General features: G+C 35.7%; 1 protein-coding gene across 1 annotated transcript in view; it reads left to right on the top strand.

Annotated features, from left to right (window-relative positions):
• PAWR (pro-apoptotic WT1 regulator) overlaps nt 1-16,515 on the top strand; it is a 128,091-nt gene extending 111,576 nt beyond the window's left edge. Inside the window, exons 5-7 of the mRNA XM_070788848.1 lie at nt 4,135-4,285; nt 6,604-6,708; nt 8,839-16,515. Of these exons, the coding sequence (XP_070644949.1) occupies nt 4,135-4,285; nt 6,604-6,708; nt 8,839-8,925 (343 nt within the window). The 3' untranslated portion in view covers nt 8,926-16,515. The remainder of the gene's footprint in view (nt 1-4,134; nt 4,286-6,603; nt 6,709-8,838) is intronic.
• The last annotated feature ends 4,279 nt before the right edge of the window (nt 16,516-20,794 follow it).

Below are 20,794 nucleotides of genomic sequence, written 5' to 3'. Positions count from 1 at the left end.
GTGGCATTTACATGCACGGCGTTACATTCACAACCACAAATGTCTTATTTGAAAGAAAGACTGTCACAGTTAAGAAGCTGACAGAAGCAGATCATCAGGATTTCATTAGTGTTTTGTGAGTTTCTTTTCCAGTCTGACTTCAGGTTGCTGACATTAAAAACTAGGTATGAAAAGTGAAAGATGTTTGCTGGAAGTTGTTGGATGAGTCTGTAGCAAAGTAGATAGTTCATGTAATGCTTCTCAGCTATGCCATAATTTGTTATATTTAGGGATACAGAAGACCAATTCTTTGACAAAGCAGGATAACAGGAATTTTTGTTACAGTATGATCAATACCTTGATTTTGCTGACATAACAGTAATGTGAAGAAAGAAGTTACTTTTCATTTTCTTTGTTGACAAACAGTGCTTGCTGTGAAGTATATAAAACTTTGAAGGACCAACAGATGCGGTTTGGAATGTTTGTTTGTTTTGCAGGAGTGTGTTCTGATTAGATAGAGACAGTGACAGGGAGCAGTGTTGCAGCCTGTGCCAGAGCACAGATAAATGTCTCCTGCTTTCATTGACAAAGTCTGGTTAGGCCGGCTGAGATAAACAGTCACTACAGGCATGAATTACTGAGACGCTGATACATTAAAGTTGTGGTTTAAAGAAAATTAAAAGATATGAACTGTTACCCTATGCTGACGTATACAGTGATTTTTAGAGGGAAACATTCTGACAAAAGTGTTTGACTTTTGGGATGAACTTCATGTTTTTACAAGCAAAAACCAGGTTTTATAAATCAGCTATACTTCAGTCTTCATTCTAATCCCCAAAAAAGGCAGTGCCAAAGAACACTCAAACTACCGCACAGTTGTGCTCATTTCTCATGCTAGCAAAGTAATGCTGAGAATTCTCCAAGCCAGGCTTCAATAGTACGTGAACCAAGAACTTCAGATGATCAAGCTGGATTTCGAAAAGGTAGAGGAACCAGAGATCAAATTGCCAACATCCCATCATAGAAGAAGCAAGAGAATTCCAGAAAAACATCTACTTCTGCTTCATTGACTATGCTAAAGCCTTTGACTCTGTGGATCACAACCAACTGTGGAAATTTCTGAAAGAGATGGGAATACCAGACCACCTGACCTGCCTCTTGAGAAACCTGTATGCAGGTCAGGAAGCAACAGTTGGAACTGGACATGGAACAACAGACTGGTTCCAATTAGGAAAAGGAGTCCGTCAAGGCTGTATATTGTCACCCTGCTTATTTAACTTATATACAGAGTACATCATGCAAAATGTCGGGCTGGATGAAGCCCAAGCTGGAATGAAGATAGCTAGGATAAATGTCAATAACCTCAGATACACAGATAACACCACCATTATGACCGAAATCGAAGAGGAACTAAAGAGCCTCTTGATAAAAGTGAAAGAGGAGAATGAAGAAGTTGGCCTAAAACTCAACATTCAGAAAACAAAGGTCAAGGCATCTGGTCCCATCAGTTCATGACAAATAGATGGGGAAACAATGGGAACAGTGACGGACTTATTTTCTTGGGCTTCAGAATCACTGCAGATGGTGACTGCAGCCGTGAAATTAAAAGACACTTGCTCCTTGGAAGGAAAGCTATGACAAATTTAGACAGCATATCAAAAAGCAGAGACATCACTTTGCCAACAAAGGTCCGTTAGTTAAATCTGTGATTTTTCCAGTAGTCACATATGGATGGGAGAGTTGGACCATAAAGAAGGCTGAGCGCTGAAGAATTGATGCTTTTGAACTGTGGTGTTGGAGAAGACTTTTGAGAGTCCCTTGGACAGCAAGGAGATCAAACCAGTCAATCCTAAAGGAAATCAACCCTGAATATTCATTGGAAGAACTGATGCTGAAGCTGAAGCTCCAGTACTTTGGCCACCTGACGTGAAGAGCCAACTCATTAGAAAAGACCCTAATGCTGGGAAAGATTGAAGGCAGGAGGAGGAGACGACAGAGGATGAGATGGTTGGATGACATCATTGACTAAATGGACATGAGTTTGAGCAAGCTCTGGGAGTTGGTGAAGGACAGGGAAGTCTGGCGTGCCACAGTCCATGGGATTGCAAAGAGTCAGACACGACTGAGCAACTGAACAACTAGAAATATTTCAGTTTTAAAAGAGGAAACTAGTTTGATCCCCAGCCTTTTAAATATGTGTATGAGACTTATTTGTCTGATAGCATCATTCTTTAAAAAAAAAAATGATATTAATTAGCCTTTTGTGCAAGAAAGAAATGCCATATTTTTAGTGTTACATAAAGACAAAGAAAAAAAATGAAAGTTAGAAATTTGGGGGGGAAAGATTTTTCAAATTGTTATGGTTCATTCTCCAATACATCAGTAAGTAAGTGATGATTTTAGTATTGCACATTTGCAAAATGTTATAATCCATTACCTTACAAATTTGATAAGATACACTTTGAATTTTATTTTCCATCAAAAGAAAACCCTTGCATAGGGAGTTAATGGATCAGAATTCTATTATTTTCATCAAAAATTGTCTCAGATTTAGCAATAATTTTGATAGATAAATGATTAGAACTGGCTACCAGTAAAGGATTGGGGACAAATTTTGAAAAGTGTCATTTTCTGCATAGTGGATAATAATGAGTATCCTGAGCTTGCTCAAATCGCTTTGAAGTCTCTTCTGGTCAGTATACATTGGTGAAACTAATTTTTCTATTGTGAATGCTATTAAATCATAGAGGTAGTTTAGATATACTTTACCCTTTGTGATCAGCATTGTCATCAGTCTAAGCTAGAGTAGGTTGATGAGCAAGAATGATTCTAGTCTCCACGAAAGCCCCCAGGAAGCTCTGCCTCCCAGTGTTTTTACCGTATGTAATCCTTTCCCACATCCCACGCAGGGCTGACGTGGTAGTGTGTCACTTGTGAGCTTCGGTCACAAGAGACTGCAGTGTGTCTTGGTGGTTGTGTCACTTTGTCTCTGGAAGCAGCTGTCTTGTGAACAACCCAGTAGAGAAGCCCACATACTGAGTAACTGAGGCTTTTGACCAGTTGCCGGTTTGAAACTGAGGCGTTTTGCCATCAGTCCTGTGAATGAGCTTACAGCCAAATTCTCCTCCAGACCAGGCAAGCCTTCAGATGACTGTAGTCCTGACCAACGTCTTGACTAAAACCTCATAAGAGACCCTGAAATATAAACACCCAGCTAATGTGCTTCCAGATTCCTGACCAACAGAAGCTGTCAAATAATTGTGTTGTTTCAAGCCACTAAATTTTGGCATAATTTTTTATGCAGTAATAGATAACTAATGCAAAAAAATAAGAAGGAAGCTTATTATATTAAAGACTTACATACTATTAGTTCAGAGTATGAATTGCTGTTTAATATGAAGAATTGCTATTTCACTGATAAATTTTGGTTAAATAATTAAGAATTACAAAATGACAGAAGTTGCCAGTTTGACAGCTGTTTTTAAATAATAATTGCCTATATGCATACTTCCAATGATGATGACTCATTTTCATGTAATTCTTTTTCTTGTTTATCCTATTACTGAAATATAATTTTACGGGTCTGAATCTATTGCAACATTTAGGCATACATTTTGTATGATGTTTTTCACTTTTATCTTTCCAATTCAATTCTACTTGATCTTACTAAAATATTGGCCCATGATGTAATGGAATTTAAAAATAAAAGGAGAAAGAAAGTAGTTCTTCACTACTTCACACATTTCTACTAGTCTGCATTAGGTCCCCTCTCATAGTTCTCAGAGTACCTTACGCTTAACCTTACTGTGATGGTTGTCTTGGTTTATTGTCATTGATCGTGTTCTTGTTACCGGGAAGTTCTGTGAAAGTCACAGTCCATGTCTGTGCTTCCTTGTTCCACCCTCAGTGCTCAAAACAATGTCTGGTACTTAGCAGCTTCTCAGTAGACAGATGAGTCAAAAGAATTAATTTTTTTGTATTTTTATTATATTGAAATAATGATTAACTTCTATAATTATAAATAATTTGGCTATCATAATCATGTGTCCTCAGGGGAATGGTAATTGTTTATGGTAAATAGAAAATACTCTTTGCACTCTTCCTGCTGAATATGAGGTATCTTTAAAAAAATGTGTATCTTTTTAATTTCCATAGCACAACCACCGCCTCTGAAGAAGATGTCTCAAGTAGATTTCCCCGAACAGATAGAAGTGGATTCAGCAGGTATAACAGGGATGCAAATGCTTCAGGTAATTTGGTCTCAAGTAGCAGCACATTGGAAAAGAAAATTGAAGATCTTGAAAAGGTATGAATTACAAATTATTTAAGATCTATGAAATTAATATACCATTAGGATTCCTTTTTCACTTTCATAGCAGCTGAGAGAGAAAAATTGAAATGTGTAAGGATGAGGCAGTACCAGGAAAGGGAAGAAAATGAGGGGCATGATGGGAGATACTGTTAGTGTTCATTGGTACTTGTACGTGTAGTCAAACAGCAGCTTTGAATCAGTCTTAATTATGTATTTCCTAGATGCATAGTGGCTAAGCATTTTCTGATTTCTTAGTGCTGTTCTATCCAGTTCTGTTGATGTTAAAACTTTTAGAAATGGAGTCAGTTCTTGAATTGCTTAGTATTTAATGGCTCCTCTCATTCTGCCAAGAGTTGTCTTTAATACTAATATATTGAACACAGTCTTCACCTTTGAAACGGTTGGAAGCATATGCTAGCAGTGTGTACCACTGTGTGTTTATTATTACATACTCTATTCAGTTTGTAGACTTTCCTCTATGTTCTGAGTTAGAGCCTAGAGCCGCTGTGATGTCTACAACGATTTTAAGAGTAAACCTGTTTAAGAGTATCTTTGTGGCTCAGACAGTAAAGAATCGGCCTGCAATGAAGGAACTGTGGATTTCATCCCTGGGTCAGGAAGGTCCACGCTGGAGAAGGGAATGGCTACCCAGTCCAGTATTCTTGCCTGGAGAACTCAATGGACAGAGGAGCCTGACGGGCCACAGTCCATGGAGTCATCAAGAGTCGGACATGACTGAGTGACTAACACTTGAGAACATGTCAAATGAATATTGGCATTAATTTATTAACCATGGGTTTTCAAGTTTGTTCTGTAGACATTCAATCTCTAAAATTAATAATGGTGCTGAATTACTTTCTGATTGTTCAAAGCATATCTTGTTGAATTGAAATTATTCCTTGTAAGATAAAAGTTGCTTTAAGTAGAGATTGAATTTTACTCTTTTTTATAACATTATGATTATTTTTAGTTCACATTTGAACTTTAACACTAGTTTCTGTGAGTTTAAATTGAAAAACTTTAAGGGATATATAGTATACTAGTTTTCAAGTCTGTGCATGCTCAGTCGCTCAGTTGTGTCTGACTCTTTGTAACCCTTTCAACTGCTTCTCCATCCTTGGGTTTGTTAGGCAAGAATACTGCAATGGGTTGCCATTTTCTCCTCCAGGGGATCTTCCTGACCCAGGGATTGAACCTGCATCTCCTGCATTGCATGCAGATTCTTTACCTCCGAGCCATCTGGGAAGTCTTAATAGTTTTCAAGGGGGTTCATCAAAAAAGGCTTTTAAAGTTCACAGAAGTTTGGACTGAGTTGTTGGCAGCAGCAGATTAATGAGACTGTCTGACTGCTTTCCTCTGAGGTCATAAGAAAGAAGCCAAATTCTGGCTGAGACTTTTTCAGTTCGGCTTCACTTTTGCTTCTCAGATGGCTGACCCAGCCTAAAGTCCTGGATTCTAAGCAAGATTTCTCTGAAAAAGGTGTTGCATTGTTTCTTTTTGTTTGTTTGTTTTGGTTTTGGCCGTACACGGCTTGGTGGATCTCAATTTCCCCAACCAGGGATCAGACCCACACTCCCTGCAGTTAGAAGTGTAGGGTCTTAACTACTGGATGGCTGGGGAAGTCACTGCATTGTTTAAGGGGGAAAAAAGTTTAAAAGCTAATATCATTTTCAGCTCCTTCATTTTACCCATTTGTCAATTAACTGGCAGAGCCAAAAGTAAAATGGAGGATCACTATTTTTCTGTTTTCCACAGAGCAATCTCCTTATCTTAAACTTTGTGTTTTGAACAAAAGTTTTGAATTTCCTTCAGCAGGGTATTAGTCCTTTAATATTAAGAGATACTAAAGAGCTAAAGTCATTGTGCTTAATTGCTGAGCCATGTCTGACTCTTTGCAACCCTATGGACTGTAGCCCGCCAGGCTCATCTGTCCATGGGGATTCTCCAGGCAAGAAGACTGGAGTGGGTTGCCATGCCCTTAGCCAAGGGATCTTCCCAACCCAGGTCCCTGCATTGTATGCAGATCATTTACCATCTGAGCCACCAGGGAAGCCCATTTGAGTATTGGTATTTGTTAAAAACTTGGGTAAACATTGATTTAATCAGAAGTATATTTTACAATCCTGTTTCCTCTCATTCCCTGGTTCTTTTCTGTGGGATGGGTTCCTCCTTCCCTCCCCAAGTGACTTAAGAAAGTCACTGGAAATTTTCATATATCTAAGGTACTTCACCAGATTTAGTGGATGTATTCTATTTAAGATTAGAAACAACTTGTTACTTCTCAATTAATGCTTTGTAATTTTATGTACCAGGAGGTGGTAAGAGAGAGGCAAGAAAACTTAAGACTTGTGAGACTAATGCAAGATAAAGAAGAAATGATTGGAAAACTCAAAGAAGAAATTGATTTGTTAAATAGAGTGAGTACTCACATATTTCATTTTAATGGTTTTGTTTTTTCCTCTCAATTGGATGAAAATACAGAAATATGAATAAGTAATTTTATTTAATAATGTGAACTGAATAGTTCATTCCTTTGTTAATGTCACAGTAATTTGTGGTCGTCAGGACTGTCATTTCATTCCATAAACTGATTCTTCTGGCCAATTATCAGTTGTATTTATATTATTCTTCTGGGAATGGACCAGTGAATGGATTTGTTTTGTGTTTTGTTGGAGTCTGGATGTAAGAGGCAGCTTGGTCAGCACCACACATAACATGTACAACAGTACTGGCAGAGTTGCCTCAAAGAAGAACTGAAATTGCTCTTTCTTGCTATAAGAAACGCCACGTGTCTCTGTTTTTGTGGTATTTTGACCACTTTTGCCCGCCCCAGTTATACGTATTCATCCCCCATTTTAGGTTTAGCCTTACTCCAAGTTCTCTATTACTACTAGTCATAACACTTTTTCCCTTTCAGCCCTAGTATTTACTTCCTGCTTAAGAAGTAGGTATTAATGCTAGGCCATACTTAGGTAATGGTTATGAGAAGTGATTTCGTAGTTTTCCTATTTTGAAGGCTTTACATAAGATGGAGGAAAGAAATTTGTTTCAGGGGAAAAAGGAACAAATTCTTAATCCAGTCTTAACTCTAATTCTAAAAGCAGAGAAAATAGAAAGCTGCATTATGTGCAGACTCATTCTAATACAGCTCCATGGATTAACTGTAGGGTGTACAGGAGGACACTGAAACTCAGGCCGGGTATAGGAATTGCATAGTTATATGCTGAGCCAGTAATTGACCTTCAGGTATTCAATAGTGTAATTTTAAGTAAGCTCTTTCATTCTTGATGACTGCCTTTCATCTTGGTTCAGAACATGGGCATTCCTCTATTGGCTATAGAATGTGATTTAATAAAATCTGCAAATATGTTTGACTTCTGTGATGTACTGACACTGTCTTAGGCACTGTGTTTATTAAAAAGCATAACACACCTGCCTTTACAGAGTTTATAACCTAATAATGATATATGAACGTATTATTTTATCATTTAATGATAAATCTTAGATAGGTCTCAGTTGTGGTACTTTTAAAAAGGAATCTCATATCTTTATTATTGTTTTTTTTTTTTTTTTCAGCAAATTACTTTCCTAATATCATTTATTTAGTTTGTGAGTAAATACAAATTCTGTGTTTGTACTTTTAGAACTCAATTCAAAGACAGTATACTAAATGTATCAGAATGCTGCTGTCCAATAGTGTGCTTAGAATTCAGATTTATCTCTCCAAGTTTAGTATTTTGAATTGCAAGGGTAAATCTATAAATGTCTGCTTTTCCAACCATCAGTAAATAGTCTGCCTTGAAATCGTGTTTCTTCAAACTAAAAATTACAGTGGATTGTCTTTGTATTTATCGAGTGATTGTATTTATGGCACTGGGATTAATATAGGCAACAGAGACCTGGAATCTGATAGCTTTAAAGCTGGAGGGTAATTACATAGTGGCTTTTGCATTTTTGTAAACTCGAAAACCTTTCTCTCAACTCGGTAAGCCCCAGATCTCCTTTTCTGTATGCCTCAGTTATGTCACCTCCCCAGAGTCTCACTCCCCAACATGAACACTTGTTAAGATCACCCAAGGTGGTGGAAGTCTATATAGAACTTGTACTTGGGTCCTTCCTAATGCCTGATGTGACACACGTTTGCAGTCCGAGGCCCCAGACCTCTTACTGACTGCATATGTATTTAGCCCTCAATTTGTGGAAGGAGGGATTTTTTTTTAACTAAAGACTTGTCATTTTTTATTAGAAATTGGAAGGTTCACAACAAACAGTTCTGCTTTCTGACTTCTCTTTAAAAACTGAAAGATCTGACAAGAGCTGGCCTGCATTATCATGATGCCAGTGAGGAGTCTAAGAGTGCATGCTGCCTTTACCTGAGGCGCATATTCCTTCTGAAATTGTTTTCAGAACTAGTCCATGTATCCAAATTAATTGTTTATATGAATTATCTTTGAATGTGCATTTTGAAGTGTTTTTTTAAATCACCTTCAGAATATTTTTAAGCATTTAAAAAACGTATGTATTATTTTCCTTTTTGTTTCCTAAAGGACCTAGATGACATAGAAGATGAAAATGAACAACTAAAGCAGGAGAATAAAACTCTTTTGAAGGTTGTTGGGCAGCTAACAAGGTAGAAGATTCAAGGCTCAGTGTGGAAAAATATTTTAAAACTACTGAATGTTATGTTAATGCTAGGACAATATTCCTATCCTGTAATGCATTAAACTAACTATGTATATTTATTTCTAGAAAACAGTGGGTGTTTCTTTTCAAAATATTTCTTTGTCATTATCAGTTTCAAAAAGTATCAACCTTTTACTCCATGAATAAGTAACATCTTTTAGTTACTAAACTGGTAGGTTAGGCCTCTTTTGGTTTTGTGTGATATTCAAATACTATATGGTTTAAACTCACAACCATCTGAATATATTGCATGTATGGTAGTATGTTTTCCCCCTCGAAGAATATACCTAGTGTTTGTTTACATGAATTCAGATACTTTTGGGGGAATTACCTGCAAATGCCTTATTACTGATGTGTGCAACTTGTTATATGTTGATGATATTTCATAAAGGTCTTTGGCTACTGTCATTTTTTCTTTTAGCTTATTCTAAGCATTTAGAAGAACATGGAGTCACACTTTTATAACAGTCATCTTTAAAAAGGAAAGCTGAAAAAGTCACTTAATATCAAGTACTAGTTGGCTAAATATAAAATTGAAGAGAATACTTGAATTGTGCTATATAGTAAATTAAAATGTACTATTTTGTATTCAGATATTGAAAAAAATTTTAAATCACTTTGACTTTGGAAAAACATACAGTTGTAATTTTAATGTATAATTTCTTATGTAGGTACTCCTTTTTTTATAATTATTCCAAGGTTTATAAGTGAACATGGAATATTTTAAAGGTGGTTTATTCATCAAGCCTAAAAACTATATATAATTTCAGTGACTGTATAAGAAAAACAATTCATATTTTTAACTACATGCATTAGAATCAAACCAAAATATTTATCCACATTTAAAACATTTATATTTACAGTAACAAAGCAGTACATAAACAGAAATAGTACTGAAATATTTTGTTAGTTTCTGACTTGGCAGATAACACTGTGACACCGTTGTTCTCATATGAGAAAATTATTCCCCTACCTCAAATTTAAGGACTTTCCTCTTAACTTTGGATTTTTAAAAACAGAATTATTTTGAAGAATTATGAAAAATTTCTCTTTGATCAAATAATAATAGTATTTAGACTTGTTTTATGTTACGTTTTCATGTTGAGTAAAGAAATTGTCTCCTTTAAGATACATTAAGAATGGTCTGTCTGATGTTGAATCTCTAATAGTACAGCAGTTAATGTATGTAAATAGCTTGAATATAGTAAAATCCATTTTGGGTACCTACCGACTCTTCACTTGCTATGTCACTACATGATTCACTGTTAGAAGATAGGGAGGGAAATTGCAGAGTAAATGGTGAGTATCAGATGTTGAATTCTGAAACTCTCTTCAGTAGCCTAGATTGCACCCTCTTGCCTGCCACAGTCCCCCACTTCAGAAGTTCAGTCTTGAGTAATCATCAGAGTCACCTGGATTGCTTAAAAGGAGTTCCTAGGTTACCACTTCTAGGTAGGTTTAAGTTGAGACCTTGGATAGAATAAGCTCAACATGTGGTGATTTGGATCATAATTTCGATTTGCAGACAGCTCCTCGTGCCTCTTTCCCCCCATAACTTCCATTGGAATCACTGAAATTAACATAATTTTAGCTATCAGCATTATTTCACCCTTTAGTTTATTTAATAATTAACTTTGTCTCTGGAAAACTTCTCATATGTCCATATATATATATTTACCGAAAAGTTCATTGATAGATTACCAAACTTGATATAGTTGTAGAATTACTGCATAATGGCATCCTTTGGGAGAATATTCCCAGCGTGGGAGTAGTGGTTTGCTGCCCGCTTGTCAAAGTGGCGTGCCAGGCTCAGTCACTGGCTTTGGCTGGGAAGTCCTCATCTCCCTTTCTTTACCCTTGGATGTATGGCAGAAATATCAGTATTGCCTTGTTTCCCATCCGTAGTTTGGATATTGTGAAAATGCTGTCAGTATCCAGCTTTAAAATATATTAGTGTACTCATTCTCCAAATAAGAGAAGTATTTTGAATTTTTTGTTTAACCCATTGGGAAGTAAAGAAATATCTCATTTCCCTCTTTAAATTTATACCAGGTATTAATGCTTTTAAAGACCAAGCCGTTTAAAAATTTTCCCTTTATTTCAGTTTACCAGGAACGTTTGCAATGATGAACTTTTTACATAGTGGTACGTAGTACAGATGCAGGGAGGAGCCTGACCACTTTGGCAAAGCAGTTCATGTGCTGTCTTCCCTTCCATCCTTAAAATGTGCATATATATCACATACAGGTTTGACACTGAATGTTGAAACGCAAAGTAGGATCTGCTACAGGTTCCCTTTAAATTTTATAAAAAACATTGACATTTTTAAAAGGTTACTTAAATGTACACTATCTTAAAATACTTGACTGTTGTCAATAAAGTGTTAGTTTTTGTGAAATTATTAGTCCCATTCAGAAATATTTCTTATATTTCCTGGAAATTTGTGGCATAATAAAGCATATCCAGAGTGTATGTGTTTATGATATTATTTTCCAAACAATAAGTTTATTATCTTTAGGATAGACATGACTTGCTTCCTTGATTTCTGGCATATATTAACTTGTGAATTACTGAAGTTATCGTTTCATCTTTCTAAAATTGTTACTGATTTTATTGCACTACATTTATCTTTAGAGAGGAAGAGGAAGGCTTTCTGGTGTGTATTTCTAAGGGAATTTACTAAATGTAAATAGCTTGTCAAACCTGCTCAAGTAGCTTATGACATAGAAAATTAAGCATCAGTAGATACCTGAAGCAGTGTATCTTTTAAAATAACTTTTTAATTCCAGTAGAAAGCAGTGTATTCCTAAAGGTGAAAATCCTACCTCAATTACATGTCGTTTATATTTTCTGGATTAATCTGGATTTTTATAATTAGAAACTAAGATGTAAGTTTTAAAGTCCACTAATACTTTGTGGAAAACAATGCAAGTCAATGTAGTAGAATGTCCATATGTTCAACACTGAAAGACACAATAGGAAGGACTTTGGGTTCGATGATCAATTGGATGTCCTAGACAATATTGCTATGTATAGTGATAGTCATCTTTCGTATTTTTGTAATTCTTTGATCTTGACTCAGTACCTAGTAAGTTCATGCAGTATTGGCACTTATTTAATAACTACTCATAATGTTGTTAATAACCTGTTATAAGATTCAGGCATGTGTTTTCATCTTGCAACACAAGAAACAAACATACCAGCTTTTCACTGAGGAGAATTTATTAAGTGAGGAGGAACTAGCATTTGGGAATTAGACCTTTAAGATAACATGGTAAAGTCGGTGGTAAATGTTATTATATCTAAACCATTCCTAATATGTAACAATAAACTTTCTTTTGCACTGGAACTGTGCTCTCATGAACAAAGGACTTCCCATTGATTAGGATTGTAACTAGTATTACTTATCTGAGAACTAGTGACACTTTTCTTTTGTTGTTTTAATGAACTGAAGACATAGTACTAGTTAGACAGCAAACACTTTGCTTATCAAATCCTTCAACAAAGGCACTTCCCCCCATGCTGTTGGTTTTCTCACTGATGTATAGAAGTTGGTCTTTTGATTCTCAGTGTAGGCTTGAATCATTGCCCAAGAAAACCTGAGCCCACGTTGTTTTTTTTTAGTTTACTTAGCTAGAATCTCACAGCATATTAAAGTCATATCCCCACCCCCACCCCCAAATAATTATGTTTGAGTATGTGAAAAAGGTATGGTTACAGGGGTATGTTAAATTTTCATACTTACTCTTTTAGCAAGTATTTATTAGTCAACTGGGTATACAGTTCTAGATATTACAGAAGTTTCCAAAAAATGGACATGGACCAGCACTTATATCTAGAGTGTATAATCTGTAATGGTATATAAGTAGCAGTAGCTGGTCTAATCTGAATAGTTCATTCAAAAGTATTTTGTATTAATTATCCAGCCATTGTATTTAAGCTCTGGATAATAGGTACTGTTTAATTTGCTGCAGCATATACTGAATGGTGGAAAGACTGAACATATTGGGATGTATCTTTCCATGTTTCTTTCAGATAATTATATATTATGAAAAGAACATTTTAAAGCATTTGGAGCAGTAATGAAGTAAAAACAATTCAATGTATGTCAGATACACCCAACAGTTGATGCTATTCAAATGTGATTTTGTTAGTTTTTCTGTATACATTATTGATTACTGATTTGTTTTTAGGTATTTAAGTCTAATAAACAGTTCACATATTGGCAGTCACTTTGATAATAATAGAATATTAGTGATGATCACTTGATGGACATTTATTACATGCTTGTTTTGTTTCCCCTTCTGCATGCCTGATAGATGTATATTACTTTTTTTTGGTGAACTTGTTTCTTGAAAGTTTTGACCATGCTATTCAGGGTGTTTAATGTTATGCTTTTCTTCTAAATTTAAGTCTAAGATGTCTGCTGTTACTAGTAAAGATCATATGAAAGCTAAAATTTACTGTTTTGTTGAAAAATCAGCTAATTCAGGTTATCCAATTATTTGTAGAGAAGCATCTGATAATTTATTGATCACTTTAGTATTGTGTAGACAACTCTCATAATTCTCATTGCATAGGTTTTTACTGGGGTAGTCAACATGATAAAGATTCACTTCTAATATGCTTTGCATGGAAAATAACAAATATTCAATAAAAAAGTAAATTTTCATTTAATTTTTAACACTGGTTAATTTTTTATTCTTTCCTCTACCATCAGTAAAACCCTGACCTTGAGTTTTATTTTCAAAGTTAAAGGACAGTGCTAATATTCTAATTAACTTTTGTGCCTCTTACTGAAACAATATGTAATACTTTAAAATCTTTAGAATATTATTGTAGCAGGAATTGTGTTCTAAAAGAAAAAAATATAGTATTAATAAATCTGAATATATTTGTGGTGGGGCTTTTTGAAATAGTGAGGAAGTGTACACATAATTGTCTTTGTTTTGAAACTACACAAATAATTTCTTAATCCAAACTTGGATCTATCATCCACTAAGTCAGATGGTGGTCAAAGAATTTCAGGTCCCTTACAGTTAGAAAAGATAAGTAGAGATCTGGGAACGTAAAAATCCAGTCTGTTTGTTTGTTTGTTTGTTTTTTGTAAATGGTTTACAGAACCTTTTGCCTGATGTGTCATTCTTCATACACCTGCACGGGCTAATCGGTCTTTACTTCTAGAACTGTAGATTAATCTTCTCAGTAATGTCATAGATGTCTAACAAGTGAGCAGGCATCTTTCAGTCAGGCTGTTTAGATAATGTCTCAAGTCCTTATGTAAGAATGTGCTCCATTAGCAAGTTTATTAAAAAAATTTTGCAAAGTCTCCTAGTCTGCACTGGAACTGGAGCCCTTTATCTTAGACGTCATCAAATCCCACTCCCCCTTTTTTTTCTCTCTCTGTCTCTTCTAGATTCACTCAGTGGGTGCACACAATTCTATGAGTAGCTTTAAACTACCTACATAATTTTTTAATCTCATGCCTCTAGTTTTCTCTTCCCACTTCTACAAGAGGTTACATTTTATTTCTGGTCAGCTTCTTGGAAAGAACTATGTAATATTAAACCTTTATGTTAAAGAAACAGAAATAGTTATAATACCCTTTACAATCTCCCTCCCCCTTTTTTGGATGTCTAACCATATAAGGCTAAAAAGAAAGCAAAATGTATCTCTTAATTCTGGATCAAATGCATAATTCAGCTGTCACTTCCAAAAAACTACTGTGACTGAATAAAGATGCTTTTAATAAAGGAGAAAGCTACTTGGTGTCAGTTGAGCCATATGGAAAAAAAAAAAAAAAAGAATATGATCCAGTTAGGAAAGGTAGATTTAAATCACTAAAGAAAATTATGCCAGTAATTTTCATGTTAACTGTATTCTGTGTTGAAGTATGCAAAACTACTCAGTATAAATTATAGTCAATCCATATATGATCAGCTGCTGTACATGTTTAGATATATACTATGGGACATGAAATTTACAGTGTTTATATGACCATATAGGCTTTTATCCAGGGAAATATTTGTGTTTCTTTAAAATGTAAACTATTAATATTTTCTATGATTAAAGGTAAATGATGTCATCAGTGGACATTTTAGCTTTATGGAAGCAAATTTTTAAGAAAAATAGTAGAAAGGTGTCTGATTCCTTTTATTATTCTTGTAGTGCAGAAGTATAAACAAAGATATCAGTTAGAGGCATAGGAAAGTTCATTTGAAGAACCTGCAAATCACTTTTGGTAAGAATACATTCATCTTATACAAGTGTTCAGAAAATTGGGAAAATTATAGCCTTTTGTAGCAGATTGAAAGTTTCATGTATAAGTAGTTCAGGACAGAAACATCACTAACTTGAAGTAAAATTTTGCCAGTAATTTTCACATTAACCGTATTTATTATTTGATGTAAATCAGTTAATCAGTGAAAATTGTAATTGAATGAATGGACATTTCAGAATGCTAATTAATGATCAATAGAAGCCTAAGAGTACCTCTTGTAACTCTTTTGAGAGCAGTATATCTTCAGTTTTGTTAAGCAGAGTAACTCAGTTAACAATTTGAACATAACTGTAACCCTAATTTCGTATAGGGCATCCTGAGTGGCTCAGTGGTAAAGAATCTGCCTGCCATTGCAGGAGTCTTGGGTTCGATCCCTAGGTCAGGAAGATCCCCTGGAAAAGGAAATGGCAACCCACTCCATACTTCTCTTACCTGGAGAAGTCCATGGATAGAGGAGCCCGGTAGGCTGCAGTCCATGGAATTGCAAAAGGGTCAGTCATGACCTCTAGTGCCTTAACAATTTCATATATCGTGAAAACATTTGGTGGTTAGTTACTCGGTAGCCATATATGCCAGGCATTGTGTTCAGTGCTGTATTTATTTGATTCCTTAAACTTACGCAAGAAAGAGATTGGGAGATTAATTTGCTCAAGGTGACAAAGCAGTGTTTTGTACCTTTTGCTATGACATACTTTTATGACATAATCACTGTCCTATTAAATATTTTCCCAGTGGTTCTCAGAGTCTGGTCCCCACACTGGTATCCTTGGCTTCACTTAGAAACCTGTTAGAATACAAATTCTTGGGCCCCACCCAACAACAGAATGAGGTGAGGCCCAACAATCTGTTTTAACAAGCCCTTCAAATGATTCTGATGCAGGTCAAAGCTTGCAAATTTGCATTATGCATTTCTATTTTTAAGCAAAGATCTTTGGTCTTTCTTTTGTTTTTGGACATTGTATAAGCAATATAACAAGAACTTGTGGGGGGAAAAAAGTGATCTTTTCAGTGTTGCTTATGTTGCAAAAGATTATATCAGGAAAAGCCTCAGCATGGATACTGGCAGCTTGACATAAACCTATTAGTTTAGTATTATCTCTGGAACTCAAATGAATTCTTAAGTCCAAGAGTCTGTAAATGAAATCTTTGTTTTTCTGTGTTAAGGTCGATCTCTTATTGCCTGAAGCTTTTTGGTATCAGAAATGCATTTTTGTTAAACTTTAAACCTTAATGGGAGCAAATAAATGTATGTTTCATCAGAGTTATGGGTTTGTTTTTGTTTTCTTGCGTGTACAGGTACTGTGGGGTAGTCCATAGGGAGACTGAATTTTCAATTTACTCTCTGTGGAGCCAGAAATTGAATAGCATTTTCTCCTTAATTGGCCAGTGATGGGAAATCCACAAACTTGCATCTCAATGAGTAAAGAAAATTAAAGTCTATTTGGGTTAATTGTTTTCTTATATTATGAGGTAGTTAAAGAATTACTTTTTTTTGTTTTAACTTTCTAAAAGCTCTGGAGCAGGTTTTGATGACAGAATTCTTATGAAGACATGACAGAGAGTACTCGAATACCCCCACACCCGTTTCCCTCTGTTACTAATGTCTGACATTAGTGTGGTGCATTTGTAACAACTAATGAGTCGTATTGGTGCATTATCATTTACTGAAGTTCATACTTGGTTCAAATAGTCTCACTTTTCCCCTAATGTCCTTTCTCTGTTCCAGGATCCACTCTACGGTAGCACATGACATTTAGCTGTTATTTCTCCTCCTTACACCCTAAATTCTGACAGTTTCTTAGACTTTGTTTGTTTTGATGACCTCAACAGTTCTGAGGTATTACTGGTTAGGTATTTTTCGTATCTTACTATGGACATTTCAGATATACACAAAAGGAGAAAAATTACCCAATCTTAGTTTATCTATGCCCCCTTTTTTTTTTCTTTTTTTTGCTGAGGTATTTTACAGTTAAATTTCACCTGTAAATACCTGAGTATGTGTGTCTAATAGATAAGGGCTTAAAAAATAACCACAGTATGATCATACCCAACATATTTAATGGTCATTTCTTGATATCATCTGTTTAGTTTGGATTCTCCTGGAAGGCCTGCAAGATATTTAGTGGGGAAAACACCTGTGAGGAAACATGGGGAAGGAGCTAGGGCTGGTTGGGAAACCTCGGTACAGATCTGACTGCAGCGAAGAAGAGAGGGAGGAAGGATGGTTGAGCAGGAAGTCTTCATCCACAGTGAAGTCTGAAGAAAGTTTTAGCAAGTCTTAAAAAGTCCTCCTGCCGAAGATGCTCATTCATCAGAGTACAGTCCTGCATCTTGCAGGAGTGGGCTTGCCTTTGTATTCCTGCTATGCTCCTTTGTTGGCAGGGAGTAGTCAGTAGGAAGCAGGGTCTTAGCTGAACACCGTGGCAGATTCAGATCACAGCAGCTGTCAGTTAATTACCCAGCCTACAGTAGGAGAGTAGAGAAGCCCATTTTCATGGCTGTCTCATGCTGTAATACTGTATGTTCAAATTTCTGCATATACCTCAAAAAACATTCTTTTACTGTTTATTCAAATAAAGATCCAAATGAGAGTCATTCATTGCATTTGGTTGCTATGTCTCTTAAGTCTTTTTTAACCTCTAAATTACACACACCTCCCACTTTTGTACCATTTTTCAGGTTAAAATTAGACCATTTGTCTTGTAGAATTTCTCACATTTTGGATTTGACTGATTCTGTCTTTAAGATGGTGTTAAACTTGTCCATCTATCCCCTCTGTTATCTGTAAATTGTTAATTAGATGTAAGGGAGTTTATTAGATTCAATATATACCTTTTGGGCAGTAATTTTATAGGTACTGTGTACTTCTGTTGAATCATATTAGAAGGTACATAATGTCTGGGTTGTCTCATTTTTAATGATGCTAGGACAGATGGACAGATTCAGATGTTATTAGATTGATTTCTCTATTTAAAAATTTCATAGCAACCTTTTATGTAATGGTTTTAGCAAACTTTGATAGGTATTGCAGTGATAATTTTCAGATTCTTTCATTCTCTTTACGTAAGTAGTTAGAATTCTTTAAAAAGAAACTCTTCCATCAATTACTTGGTTTCCCTAGAACATAAGGAAGGTAAGATCACATCCTTTTCCTTTATTTACCAGTTTTACAGTAATGGACCAGAGCCCAGGCAACCTCCAAAGGTAAGTCATATATTTGTTTTATGTAGTTAAAGTGTTTAATTCATTGCAATATTTTTATTGTGCCCAGATTATCTCGTATTTGGCCCCTGGGTGCCCCTTCCAAGTTGGCTTCTGTGTCCTTTTTGTCATGGATAGCCTCCTTGTTTTTTTCTGGCATTAGTTGTTCCAGTCTCATCTTGTGCATTTCCTTTTTAGAACCTGGAATTAAGAGCTACCTTTCTTTTGTAGAAAATTAAAGCCTTGATAATCATCTAAATAATCAAATGAAATAAAAACCCGAGAGCGTTTGCAGAGCTCTTAACTGTAAGAGCTGTAAGAACTTTGAAATATTTTCCAACTGGCACTTTTACTGGAAAATTTTAAAATGATGGAAAGCTCCTTGTTGCTTTGCAATTTCTCATTCATTCATTTTCTGTGCAAGTGGTAAGCAGTTCTTAGATATCTTGACTTGAAAAAAAATTTAAATCTATTCATGTCTATTAAGCATCTCAGGACGTTACTATAAAAATTAAGTTTTTTTGGTAGTTAAATCCCATTAAAATGGTGTTCAAATTAGAATGCAGCGCAGAAGTAATGTCAACATGTATAGATGTTCATTGAGTTGGATGTGAAATACAAGACAGCTTATACAATAAGGTATGCTAATAAAATCATAATAAAAGTGGTACCCAAATTGTGACTCCTCCCCCCCCCAATTAGATTTGGCCCAACAGACAGCTTATACAATAAGGTATGCTAATAAAATCATAATAAAAGTGGTACCCAAATTGTGACACACACACCGCCATTTAAATTTGGCCCAATAGACACTAAACACTTCCGTCTCTAGTCACATCTGAATGAGGGTCAGTTCTGAAGTGCAAGCCAAGTAAGTTTTCACAGCTGTTGTGAGGCAGTTGTGGTGAGGAGGAGGAGAAGGAGCGTTGGATGACGACTAGAGGCAGGTTGTGAAGTTGCCCTGTGACTGAGCCCCCAGGAGTCCTTGCTCTTTAGAGTAAAGCCTGGTTGCTGGCAGCTGTCAACCTTGGGCACCACTTGATAATGAGCATTGACAAACCTTTTCTTCTATTCCTGCCCACATCTCCATCCAGAAAGAAGGACCCTCTCTTTTCTTCCCAAATATGGAAACCACCTGTGGTGCTTGTGGTGCATGGCCTTCTCAGTGCGGGAGCGTCTCTCGTTGCAGAGAAGTGCAGGCTTTAGAGTGCAGGCTTTAGAGTGCAGGTTCAGTAGTTGTGGTACATGGATTTAGTTGCTTCACAGTATGTGGAATCTTCTCGGGACCAGGGATTGAACCTATGTCCTCTGCATTGATAGGCAGATTCTTAACCACTGGACCACCAGGGAAGTTCTAGAATTCTTGTATTTTGCATCTTGCATTGGCTCACAAATATTCATTGTATATTACTTTGTACTAGTCTCTGATTCTGGGTACTCAGTACATCACAGTGAAGTAAAAGACAAATCCTAGCCTACACGAATTTCTTTCTTTGTTGCCCCCAAGAGAATGTTGGCACAGGGTGACTGCTTCCTAGAATGTCCTTTGGAACTTTCCAAAAGATGAGAATTGAAATTCACTGATCTTTTGACAGAGAGTAACCTTAATACATATCACAGACTATAGTTTGCATCATAAAAATCATGCTGATAGGTCTAATGTTGGGGAAAGACAAATTTATTCTCCTAATTTTGAGAAATTAGGGATTTTGAGCATAAATTCATACTTCCATTCATTTAATTTGTTGTATGAATTTTTTTTGTCTCCATATCATATCCTTAATGGCCAGTGCTAGTAAGTTCTCACTGGAGGTCAGGATTCTACATTTTCCAGTACAGTCTGATCATCTGAAGCATTTGTAATTATTTCCCATTTCTGTGCTTAATTTTATAATGGATTTCCAAATATGGATCTGTATTCCTGTAGCTCATAAAATTCCCAAAGTCAACCATGGTTAAATAAAACTTCTTCTTGTGTTTTTCTTTCCTTCAGAGCTCTGCAGTTGAGGTGGAACTAAGCTACAGTGTACTTTATAAGCTTTTGGTATCTAGTTAGTTGAGAAACCTCCTGTGGTGAAATCATCATCCATTTACTTTTTTTTGCTTTTTTGTGATTGAGTGATCAGGACACTTTATCCTTTTCCTGTGATTTTTGCCTAAAGATTTATTTATTTTGGGAAGAACCTATGTAGGGGAAGTAGAACCAGTTTTGCAAGGATAAATCTTTGATTCACTTATAAACCCAGGATAGCACTTTCCCTTTTATACTTATATTTTTAAAAACACTCTTAAAGTAACTTAAATTGGTAAGAGTTATTTCCCTTTCCCAGGATATTTGA

The sequence above is a fragment of the Bos indicus genome, chromosome 5 (genome assembly GCF_029378745.1).
Source record: "Bos indicus isolate NIAB-ARS_2022 breed Sahiwal x Tharparkar chromosome 5, NIAB-ARS_B.indTharparkar_mat_pri_1.0, whole genome shotgun sequence".
Classification (NCBI taxonomy): Eukaryota; Metazoa; Chordata; class Mammalia; order Artiodactyla; family Bovidae; genus Bos; species Bos indicus.
This window is presented reverse-complemented; position numbering and strand designations above follow the sequence as displayed.